The sequence below is a fragment of the Arachis ipaensis genome, chromosome B04 (genome assembly GCF_000816755.2).
Source record: "Arachis ipaensis cultivar K30076 chromosome B04, Araip1.1, whole genome shotgun sequence".
Classification (NCBI taxonomy): domain Eukaryota; kingdom Viridiplantae; phylum Streptophyta; class Magnoliopsida; order Fabales; family Fabaceae; genus Arachis; species Arachis ipaensis.
In genome coordinates this window covers 131,205,951-131,218,486 of record NC_029788.2, presented here as the reverse complement: position 1 = coordinate 131,218,486, position 12,536 = coordinate 131,205,951, and the positions used below count along the sequence as shown (strand labels likewise).

Here is a 12,536-nt window from a genome sequence, read left to right as displayed (position 1 = left end):
CAAGATATATCTCGGCATCACTCGCATAGGGTGTCAAACGCCGAAATATGTTCAATTTTTTACTTATCTTTCGACATCCAAAATGTGTAAGATTACGCATTTTAAAAAATACTTCACATTTTATCTATTTTCATAATTTATACATTTATTTAATTTACATAAAAGATCCTTAAAATTACTATCTCATAAGAACATTTTTAATGTGTCGCTTTAGTTTAATTTTATTTTAAGTTTTATAATATAATATGTCACATTTATAATATGTTACATAAATATTTGTGAGATCATATATTATAAAATTTGATTTAACACTCAGTAAAAAATTTGTTATTCTAATAGTTAATTTCATTTAAATTTATTAATAACATTACAATGTTTATTTAATAAGTTTAATGAATATGTAAATAATTGCATTGTATTAGTGTTTTTTTTTAAATAATATGATATTATTAGTATTATTTTAAAAATTATATCTAATATAAATTTTAATTTCAAATGGTAAAAATTAAAAATAATATTAAAAAAATATCCTATTTAGATTGCTCTAAGTTGTAAGTTATAACTTATAACTACTAATGAATTTTGATTGAATGGCTGTTACTTACAATACTCCTATAATATTTGGAATTTTAAAATTCGGTGTGATTTAAATTTAAAAAATATCAAAATAAAAACTCTGGATCTATTTTAATTTTTTTTTGTTTTATTAAAAAAAATTACTTTCGACTCTCCCTCTCCTCTCTAACCCACTCGGTAAACATCATCATCTTATTGCTGTCGCGCCTCCGCCACTTGCTACGGCGCTGACGCCCTTCCGCAATGCCAACCTGAGGCAGAGATTCCGATTCCGGCGTTAACCCAAATTTTTGGATATCAACCCCGAATTTATGGAGAACGGTTCGAAGCCAGGAAGGAACAGAGGCGACGGCGTAGCTAAATTTTAATTTTAAAAAGTAATATAATCTTTTAAATAAAAATTTAGAATCTTTCTCTTTTTGATTATGGAGTCCTAAAACTCTGTGGATAGACATTTCTTTTCTATAATTAAAGAAGAAGAATGTTAGGGGCCAGCAACTTTTGTGATTTGTAGTCATCAAATAGTCATCAATGATGATTTTAATGGTGTGAGATTGGTGTGAGATTTCATCTAATGGCTCATTTTTTTTGCTGGTTATATACTGGTCAAAATTTAACAAAGTTGCTGCCCTCTAGAGTTTTCCATTAAAAAATACTAAAACTCTATTAATCTATTATTTTGAAATATCAAATCACATATTGAAAATCAAGTTTATCCTTGAATTAAGATTTGTTGCTTATTGAAACGATTTTCATTGGTTAAAACTTAAAAGTTAAAACCTTTGACCAAATTAACATTAACCGGAAAAAAAGCAAATCAATTGCTTCCCCATTTTTTAAAAATAACGGTTTCCAAAGTTACATTATTTCTAGGAACTGAGGGGAAAAAACGTGGGAAAATGCTCGTCTTTTTAAACGGATTGAAGAAATGTGCATATGAATCTTCTTCCTCGCCAAAAACCCTAATATCGGGACCAATAGCAATGAAGCAATCGAGCATGGAGAAGAAGAAGCTCAAGAGCATCAACGATCTCCTTCTTCCGGAGCTGATAGGAGCAATCTTACTGAGGGTTCCCATCAAACACCTTGTGTGCGTCAGGTGCGTTTCCAAGCTATGGAACACTCTCATTTCCGATCCCAATTTTGCAAAATCCCATCTTGATCACTCTCTCGCACCCTCCCATGGATGCCTCTTCCTCCAAAACAATTCTCACGCTTCCTCCGTTGACCTCGACGCACTGCTTCAAGATGATAATGATGGCGTTGATGTAATAGCCATCTCTCTCCCTTTCAAGAAGAAGCTACCTTTTGATGATTTCTGTCTTGTTGGTTCCTGCAGAGGGTTCGTACTCTTACACTGCGAACCACAGTTTTTTATCATATGGAACCCACTCACTGATTCCAGCAAAAGAGTTTCATACTCTCATATGGTTAATGCCGCAACAAGCTATGAACACTTCTCCGTTCGCGGTGAAGCGCTTCTATATGGCTTTGGTTATGATGCGTCACAAGATGATTATGTAATAGTTGTAGCATATAAGGGTAAAGACGGCGAAAACCATTTTGATCTGTTTTGTTTGAAAAGCAATTCATGGGTTAATCTTGATGCTGCACTTCCCAAATTACCGGAACGGGGGTAATTTGAAATCTAAGGGGTTGTTCTGTAACGGGGCTATTCATTGGTCTACTCATGAGTACTGTTTTCACATTCTTATCTTTGATATAAAGCGAAGGACTTTTTCAACCATATCTGGGCCGGAACAACTGGCATGCTCCTATCCAGGTATAGCCGTACTACGAGGCTGCCTAGCCTTGTATCATAACAATGGTGATAGCTGTAAGATTTACATATGGGTGATGCAAGAATATAAAGTGCAGTCGTCTTGGATCCTCTGTGAGATTCCCCTTGTATGCTTTAAGTTTAAGCCACTGTGCTTATCTGCTAATGGGGATATTATTGGAAGATCTTATCCTTGGGAGGGTGAAGTAGGGTTCTTTGTATATAATGTCAGAGGAGAGCTGCTCAAATATGTTAAATATCTTTATGGTGATCCTACCAGCCAAGTAAGGTCTATCGTGCATGTGTACTGTCCCTTGGCTCTCCCTAGCAACATCAAGCAGAAGAAGAGGAAGAAGGGTATGTAAAGTGTGCTTTACACCATTTTGTTGCTGTTAATTTTGCTTGTGTTATGATTGATTGAAACGATTTGACCATTGATGGTGAATTTGAAGTCCATTAAACCATGTCTTGCTTCTTATTGTCACGTCTCCCATTGAGGTTCTTTGAGATTAAAATTATCTCTGTTTTTCTTGTGTAATGCGGTGAATTTTACTGGTTGATCTTTTCTGCAGGTTCTTAGAATCACGAAGAAGTCAAACAAGGGAAGGGAATTAGGAGTAAATACGGGAAAAGCTTGGACACTTTGATTGTGTGGTAAATAAAGTGTAGGATTGGCAAGTTGAGCTAGAAAGGAACTCCTCAAAATTCTTATTCTATGATTGGGGAAAACTCAAGCATTTGAAAATGCAATTGAGTTTCTTCTTATTTAATTCAATATCTCTTTTGAATTATATATAATAGTAAACTAAGTAAAGTAATATTTCTGATGCTTTATTTTTCCTCTCCTATACATGTAGTTCAAGTTTTGGATTTGCTTCTTTATGTTTTATCTCTACCATATTTTATTAGTTGCGTTATCTTTGACTGATCTATCATTAGATTCCTGTTCTTATTCTTTCAATACTAATCCCTCTGTTTAAATGATTCTAAATGGCTTATATAAGTAATTGCCTTTTCTTCTATGCATTAATGGTTGGCGGAAACAATGTAATAGGTCGTACAATTTATATACAGAATAAAACACTTCGTTGTAAGATATATATGAGGAAAAGTCTAGGTGCCAGCAATTTTTGTGTTTTCTGGCAGCACTTAACCATCAAAACAAAAGTGAGTGATCTCACACCATTAAAAACACTATTGATGGCCAATTGATGGTTACAAAACACCAAAATTATTGGCCACCTAACATTCCTCATATATAAAATGTGAATTCCAACTTGAAAATTGTGAATTTATTGATTTGTCAATTCAGTTTTCTGAATTATTTTTCATTTGTCAATAGTGAGTTGTATTGGCTCATTAAGTTCCATTTTATGCATGTAAGTACATAAATATAAGCATTTAACCGTCTTGAATATAAGTCGAACAAAAGTGGATTGTTAAATATCATAAGACTAGTCCTACCTAGTTAAATATCTTGTGTATTTAATTGTTTTGAGTTTAGACTTTTATAATTTTTAGAATTACTACAAATTTTGTATTGTAAATTATGTTGTGGACATTAATATCAGTTTTGTATCTTTTATTTTTTCTATTTTCTTTAAGTTTTTATCTAAGTGTTTGTTTGGGCGCATTATTGAAAAAAGATTTTTTTTTTATTTTTTAGCGTGTTTGGCAAATTTCTAGTAGTAAAAGTAAAAGTACTAAAAAAATAAAAAAAAAGATCTTTTTTGAGAAGCTGTAAGTGCATGTTTGGGCGCCATTATTTTGTTAAAAAAAGATCTTTTTTCAATGAAAAAAGATCTTTTTTTATTTTTTAACGTGTTTGACAAATTTCTAGTAGTAAAAGTAAAAGCACTAGTAAAATCAAAAAAAGATCTTTTTTGAGAAGCTGTAATTTACATCTTTTTTTAAAAGATCTTTTTTCCTTAAAAAAAAGATGTTTTTCATGTAATAAATGAACAAAAAAGTACTTTTATACAGTTATACCCAAACATAATTGATAGATAAAAAGACTTTTTTACATGAGATATCCAAACATAAAATTACTTTTACTTTTCTATAAGATCTTTTAAAAAAAGATAACTCAAAAAAAGATCTTTTTTTAAAAGTTCACCCAAACAAGCCCTAATTTACATCTTTTTTTAAAAGATCTTTTTCTCTTAAAAAAAGATGTTTTTCATCTAATAAATAAACAAAAAAGTACTTTTATATCGTTATATCCAAACATAATTGATAGATAAAAAGATCTTTTTGCATGAGATATCCAAATATAAAATTACTTTTACTTTTTCATAAGATCTTTTAAAAAAAATAACTCAAAAAAAGATCTTTTTTTCAAAAGCTCACCCAACAAGCTCTAAGTATCATAACAGAGAAGACTACTTAATTTACTTGTTCCTATATTTTTTTTTATTTGGCTCTTTAATGATTAAAGATAAGGTAATGAATATGCAAGTAAAATTAGTTATGTAAAATTTAAAGATGTTTTATTTTATCAATTATATACACAAATATACACTTTTTTTTTAATCATGTTGTTAATGCAATTAGTTTTAAGTAGTTTTCTAGTAAATTATGATAGACATAGATAAAAATAAATTAATGCTTAATCACTTTGTATGTCAAACCACAAAAATTTAAAATAAAGAATGTAGCATAATTTTTTTAAGGTGATTTTTTACATACAAAATATACCAAACGAAAGACTTTTAAAAAAACAAAAAAAAAAAAGAGAGAGAAAATAAAACTATGGTATAAATTTAACAAGAAAGAAAATAAAACTATGGCCGTTTAGGAATTGTTAAAAAAAATTGTTTATTCGAATATTTTTATTTGATTAATTTATTATAGTATAAATATTTTGATGTTAATTGCACAGTATTTTGTGAAAGATAAAAGTAAAAAATATTAAATAAATAATTAGAATATAAGAGTGAAAAATATATTGAGTAGAAAAGTTTAACTTAGGGGATAAGTACAATTTTGGTCCCTCACGTTGAGGGTCAGAATCGAATCCGTCCCCGATGTATATTTTGATTTAAAATCGTCCTTAAAGTCGCATTTAAATTTAAAATCGTCCTTTATAACATTTTCGGACGCAAATGCCCTTGCGTCGTTATGAGGCTGTTATGATCATCGAAAATAATAATAAATATATATGTGTATATATAGGAAATTAAAATGAATGGAAAAGTTTAATAATGATACGTTGAATTGAGAAGAGGAAAGGGTAAAGCAGCGTGGAAGCCATTGTTGCAGAGCTCAAAAGCTTAACACCAACATAAAACAAAATAAACAAACATGCTAAGTGTTCTGATTTCCCTAAAGCAATCCCCATTTTCTTGGAGGCAACTTTGCCATTAACTTCAGCTTCCTGGGAGAAACATGAGGTCCTCCAGTACAGCTAACAGAGTAGTGCCTAGTGGGTTGGCTTGATGCTGTGGCAAAGGATGGCTGAGATGCTGGAAGAACAGTGGAGGCTGGTTGTGATGATGAAGTTGGTGGATCAGGGTGGGCTGAAGGTGTGGGCTTCAAGGTCCCCTTGGGCCTGCCTCTAGGCCTTTTTGGTGGTGCTACAGTGTTGGACTGGGCTGAGCTTGTTGGCTGTGTTGCTGAAGCAACTTTTCTCTTCACAGTGAGCTTGGGAGTGGGCTGTGTAGATGCACTTTTCTTTCCTCCCTTAGCTGCTGGAGGGATAGAGTTGTTGCTTCCCCTGGATTGGTTGCCCTTGCTTTGTTTCTTGGAATTTTGGGCCTATGAAACATTTGCAGTCAATACAGAAGAACATAAGGCATGAGTAAAAAATTCTCAGACATGCAATGTAAAAAAATTTGATGAATATACCTCATTCTCAATAGGTTTAGGGCATCTGCTTTTATTATGCCCAACAACACCACATATAGAGCACCTCTGTTTCTCCCCCTTCCTGGACATGTGAGTGCGGCTGCTTTCTTCTTCATCTCCAGCAGCTGCCTTCCTTTTTTTGACTGGCCTGTGACTAGGTCTTCTGTATGGGGGAGGCATTACATCAGGATGTGGTGTAATCTCCCATAGGTCAGGGCCATTCAATGGGTGAATTACTGCCTCGTAGCACCTCAAGTATGCTTCTCTCTTGTAGCAGTCAGCCACATAAGGTTCCAACGGAAGCCCTTTGAATTTGATGCACCCAATTGCATGGACACAAGGTATTCCACTCAACTGCCACCTTCTACAAGAGCACTCACAGGATCTTAAGTCAACAGTAAACTTATCTAACCCATTCATAACCTCATATGTCTGAGCAGCAGACCAATATGGACGCCAGTCACCAGCAGATCTAGACCTCTTCTCCAATTTGATTCTAATCCTAGGTAAGATTGTCCCTGCATACTTCTGAGCCAACTCCCTATTCTCTGCCCACCTAGTCATCAGTTTAACCCGGATCTCCTCTAACATTGTTAGTATAGGTTTCTCTCTAGCATCAACTATGGCAGCATTAAAGCTTTCAGACATATTGTTAACCAGTGTATCTACCTTAGAGTTATAGGTAAACCTAGATCTAGACCAATACCTAGGGGGGATAGCAATTAGGTACCTATAGGCTTCCTGAACAAAGCAAAAGAGCAATCGAGCATGGGGAAGAAGAATCAGAATGACAAGAGCAAGAGCATTCACGACATCCTCCCTCTTGACCTGATTCACATAATCCTTCTGCGGGTGCCGATCAGACATCTCGCTCGCCTCAGGTTCGTTTCTAAGCTCTGGTGCTCTCTAATTTCTGATCCTGACTTTGCGGCATTGCATTTTCATCATTCCCCTGTTGCCACCAAAGCATGCTTCTTCGTGGAAAAAGATACTATGGCTGACTTGGTTTACTTAGACGACAACAATGCATCACAAAAAGAGGTATGTCCCCCTTTCCAAAAGAAAGCACGTTCTGGTTTTCTGGTCTTGGGATCCTGCAGAGGCTTTATTCTCTTACATCGAGACCCACATTTTCTTGTGGTATGGAACCCACTCACTGGAACCAGCAAAAGAATATCCTACTCTCATATTGTTCATCGTAGTAAGCCCCCTGCCCCTTGGATTGCCTACGGTGTGTATCTGCATGGATTTGGTTATGATGCATCACAGGATGATTACTTACTTCTTGTAGCTTGGTGCGATTGCAAAGGACAATATCATTTGGATTGCTTTTCCTTGAGAACCAATTCATGGATTAATCTTGATGCTGCTGTCCCCAAACTCTTGGGTCGTCATTACTGGCATTCTGGTGGGTTGTTCTTTAATGGCGCTGTTCATTGGGTGCCTTTCGAACTTAATGATTACAGGGATGCTATTGTTATCTTTGATCTCAAGGAAATGACTTTTTCAACTATATCTGCGCCAGAACAACTGTCATGCTCTTGTCCAAGTGTTGCCTTACTCGGAGGCTGCCTAGCTTTGTCTTCTCGCAATGATGATTGCCGTAAGACTGACATATGGGTGATGAAAGAATATAAAGTGCACTCATCTTGGACTCTCTATCAGATTCCTTGCAAGGACTTCCGGCCTCTGTGCTTATCTAGTAATGGGGATATTATTGGAAGAGGTTATATTTACTGTGGAAAAACAGGGTACTTTATATATAATGTCAGAGGAGACCTGCTCAGGCATTTTAAAAATCTGTGTTGTCAACTTTCCTACCGTCCCAATACTGTGTATACAGCGAGTCTCTTGCCACTCCCTAGTGACATTAAAGATAAGGATAATAAGAAGAAGATGAAGAAGGAAATCGGCATGTAATCATTCTCCTATGCTTTGCACGAAGCTATTCCTGTTTGTTTTCATTGCATTTTGCATCAAGTTCCAATCAAATGTGTCTTTTGTTTCTGGACGCTGAAATTTGAATTTATCAATGCTTAGGAATCATTGATCACTCTCTTGCTTCTTGTAGTCCGGGCTTGCGGTGCAGTTTTGAAGCTTAGATTATTTTCATGTCTAAAACTTTGTCTTTTACCTGACCCTCTTTTTTTTGCAGGCCATCAAGTTCACCATGAATATTTTGAACAACCTGATGTTGCTAAAGGTTAGCATCAAACAAAGAAAGAGAATTAGGAGCCAACATACAAGTGAACAGCTTGACACATGGGGAAGAAGAACATTTGAAAAGTGCAAATGAAGTTTTGTTGGTTATGCAAAACTTTAGATGTTTTATTTCTTAGTTGGTTATGTAAAACTTTAGATGCTTTATTTTGCAGATTGCATAATGTACTTTTCTTTTATCATGTCAAAACCTTATGAATCCAATCCTAGAAGTTTTAATTGTAGATTCTTTTGGGAATAATACATTTCTCCTGCAAACTTGAGATGCTAGGTGTGGAGTCTATTGAATTTGTCAAATGAATCTCTTGTAAAATTTCTATTTATCTCTGTTTTATGGAGCATTGACATTCCTTAATCCATATGATGTTTCTTGCAAGTAAACAATCATATTCTCAGGAAAACTTAACAACATGAAAATCAATCCACTACGCATGAAAATTTTAAATCATCTAACATTAAATTTGATTGTTTTAAAACCTGGATTATTAATTCTTATTGTTATGAAAATTCTTATATTAAACTTACTGCTTAATTAAGGAATATATAGTAGAGGTGTTACTGAAACTACTTAAACACGTTTTAAAAGGATAGGTCCTACATTATTCCTGATTGGTTTTATTACTTTGTGATCAATAAAAGTACTGAGCAAGATGCATTGTGCATCAAGTTGCATTCAGATGTGAGTTTTGACTATTCATGGTGAAACTTGATGTATCAAATGCTAGGGGAATCATTAATAGCTGTCTTGCTTCCTACAATAAAAGTACTGTGGTGAGGTATGCTTCGTTGTTGTGCTGAGTGCTATGCCTTGTTGAGTGGAATGGTGCAACTACTTTAATTTGATTTGAAGAAAAGGAACTTCTCGGAGATATTTGTTCCTGGACAAGCGAAGTGTAGCAGAATATTTTTATATGGATGGTGGCGAAACTATGATATGATCTTATGGGTGATGAAACAGGGGAGGCTACAACATTATCCACGTTTTTTTTTTCTTTTTTCTAGTTTGACTATTAATAAATCTGATAAGAAGATGAAAAAAGATATTTAACAATGTCTCATGTTTTGCAACTACTTCAGAGCTTGCTTGGTTACCTACTTTCACTTCACAATGAGAAATTAAATTATTTTTTAAATGCACTTTCTTTTAGTCACCAAAAAAATGCACTTTCTTTTAGAGCAACATTAAAATTTGGTTAAATTTATGATTTATTTGGTTGGTAAAAATATATTTTATTTAAAGTTTTAGTATTTTTTATTTATAGGATTTCATGGAAAAAGAAAAAAGAAAAAAAATACTAGAAATATAATAAAAAAAATTCTTTAGTTAATCAATACTTAAAACTTAGAAGTCTTAAAACAAAGCAAACAAGCTAAGCTTTTATTTCAATTAACCTTTACTTGCATTGTCAATACTATTGTTGCTTAGTTTGACTATTTTCATTGGTTAAAAACTTTGACTAAAATCAACCTTAACTCAAAAAAATAATCAATTGCTTCCATATTTTTTTTTGGTGACTTGAAAGATAGGAGACTCGAACCCACAACCTCTTAATTGAGTATGGGGAGTCTATGCCATTTGAGCTATTACTCATTGGCATAATTGCTTCCACATTTTGATAAAAGGAAAATGCTACTTGTACAACAAAATTAAGTTTTTAATTAGTCTTTGATATTATTTAATATTCAATCTTCGCTCTATCCCATTAGAAACGCAATCCAACTAAAAATTTGCTCTACTCGGGCGAATAGTTACCCCATCAGATAAGTAGAAACAGGATAAGTATCAGCTTTGGAGAGGGGTTTTCTTTTTGTGTAACACCCTACTAAACAGAGCTTTATGTCTAGGACATAAATCAAAGGTGGTGAGGCGCTACGATTTCTAAAACAAAAATACGTAAATAGATATATATGAGGAATAGTTTAACTAGGAGGTTTGGAAGAAAAGATGAACAAAACAAGACCGAAAATACGTCACACTCGAAAAGCGATAAGATAGAAGGCTTATACAAAAAACCAAAAAGACAAGTATATAAACTGAGTTTCAAAATATAGATACATAAGCAAGCTCTAAACTCGACCTGCGAAGCAATGGTCGGCTAGAATATATATATATATATATAATGGGGAATCTATACACATATATAAACATAAACAAAATACAACACCAGGTTCCAAGATAGCTGTTCGCTTCAAGAGTTACCAAAATGCTTAGTGCGGTGCCTCGTGTCCTGCATCTAAAAACAACAACATATGTATGAAATGAGAATCGGAGGTTCTCAATATGGTAAAGGTGCCCACATAGATAATATATAAGGTCTTGGAAAAGTTATAGGCAATCCTAAAACTTCGATACCTATATTCAAAACTTAGAGTTATACTTTAAATCAGAAATCAGGTAAACTATCTAAGGTACTCAGGTTCTAATCCAAATATAACTTAACACTTCAATCTCACTCTCCTCAATTCCTCCAAATCACCAGTGGAACAACTCTCAGTGTCACCTCAACTAACATGAGGGATCTCTCAGTTGAATAGACATATAATACAGACAAGAAAAATATAGATAGAATGCAGTTACAGCAAGTAAATCAGATATCGGTTAGTCACAGACAAGCACATAGGCAATCCAAAACAAATCCATAGACAAATAAGTCATACAAATGCATATGATGCATGTCTATCCTATGATTAATGAGCTAATTTATCAATTATATAATCAAACTTGACATATCTGGTAGCTAATCTAGACACTGTTTCTGTGTTGCGCAATAATACCATTAGAGGGAATACGTGCCCTGTCATCATTAGAAGGATTATGTGCCCTGCCACCATTAGAGGGAATAAGTGCCCTGTAACCCTTACAACCAGAGAGAAAATATAGACATACTTGTCATCAATAATCTTTAATCATGTCTCATCTATCATAATCATTCAATTTCATAATCAAAATCATTTTTCATCATTTTCCTTCCTCATCTCTTTTTCGGAGCAAGTGGACAATGCCACTGCCTCTTACCCAGGGTCTCAACTCTTAATCAAATTCAATTTCATTTTCAAATACATTTCTCAATATCATTCAATTTCATTCAAAAATCATACTTTAAAATCATAATTTCATCATTCTTAATTCTCTATGCGTACGCACACTTTGAGAAAACTCTTCTGAGAGTGCGTACACACAACCTTATGCATATGCACACTGCCATGTTTTTCAATGAAAACTTTGTTTTTAATCGTTTTACCTTCCTGACAAGCTTGCAAATATCCATAACACTTGTTTAAAACCTTTTTTTTCCAATTTTAGGGTCTTGAATTAAGGGAGAAAACAATAAATAAATAAAAAAGAGATATTTTAGTTATGAGTTTAGAGCCGGTGACATATATTTTGGAAGGATTGTGTAAATTCTCCCTTGAATTGGTGAATGTTGAGTTGTGAAGTATATGGTAGAAGAGATTTTTGGAAAATGGGAATGCTTATGATGAATTTGAGAAATTGGAAACCGGTGATGGTTATGATGAGTTAAGAACTTGAAAATGAATGATGAAATTATTGGATTATATGAGAGTGTGCGGGATGGCGTGGTAGTTTTTTTTGCTGCAAGAGTGTACCAAGCACTATATCCTTGGAATGATTTATGGTGAGACAGTTGTTGTTGATTCCTTCTCTGCTGCATGAGTGTGCATGGCGTATATCTTTGGCGTGGCAGATTATCTGCTGTAAGAGTGTGCAGGGTCTATATCCCTGGCGTGACAGATTTCTCTGCTGCATGAGTGTGTGGGGCCTATATCCCTGGCGTGGCAGGTTTATGGTGAAACAGTTGTTGTTGATTCCTTCTCTGCTGCATGTGCAGGGCCTATATCTCTGGCGTGGCAGATTCTCTGCTGCATGAGTGTGCAAGGCCTATATCCTTGGCGTGGCAGATTTTTCTGCTGCATGAGTGTGCGGGGTCTATATCCCTAGCGTGGCAAGAAGGCTACATCCGGGAGGATGTGTCGGGTTGACATTAATAGACCGACAAGTGATATCACCAGCCAATAGGATATACATTCATCATATGCATCTTCTATATGCTTGTTTGCTTTGCTTAACTTTAGTTATGCCTAAATGAATAGG

The 12,536-nt window shown here is 34.3% G+C and overlaps 3 protein-coding genes across 5 annotated transcripts; 2 read left to right on the top strand and 1 right to left on the bottom strand.

The window, feature by feature from the left end:
* LOC107638183 (F-box protein CPR30-like) lies at positions 1,450-3,226 on the top strand. The gene is made up of 2 exons (XM_016341350.2): positions 1,450-2,713; positions 2,929-3,226. Exon 1 carries the CDS (start codon positions 1,476-1,478, stop codon positions 2,214-2,216), a length of 741 nt encoding a protein of 246 aa, XP_016196836.2. The 5' UTR covers positions 1,450-1,475; the 3' UTR covers positions 2,217-2,713; positions 2,929-3,226.
* On the bottom strand, positions 5,681-6,907 carry LOC110271373. The gene is made up of 2 exons (XM_021122196.1): positions 6,203-6,907; positions 5,681-6,112 (listed from the first exon to the last, which is right to left on the bottom strand). The coding sequence occupies exons 1-2, from the start codon at positions 6,848-6,850 to the stop codon at positions 5,681-5,683; spliced, it is 1,080 nt and encodes a 359-aa protein (XP_020977855.1). The 5' UTR covers positions 6,851-6,907.
* On the top strand, positions 6,951-8,651 carry LOC107638184 (F-box protein CPR30-like). Of its 3 annotated transcripts, none has more exons than XM_021122192.1 (2): positions 6,951-8,114; positions 8,358-8,651. In XM_021122192.1, the coding sequence occupies exons 1-2, from the start codon at positions 6,971-6,973 to the stop codon at positions 8,408-8,410; spliced, it is 1,197 nt and encodes a 398-aa protein (XP_020977851.1). In that variant the 5' UTR covers positions 6,951-6,970; the 3' UTR covers positions 8,411-8,651. The 3 variants fall into 3 exon arrangements, with proteins under 3 accessions (XP_020977851.1, XP_020977852.1, XP_020977853.1); XM_021122193.1 differs by having other exon boundaries at positions 6,951-8,118; XM_021122194.1 differs by having other exon boundaries at positions 6,951-8,155.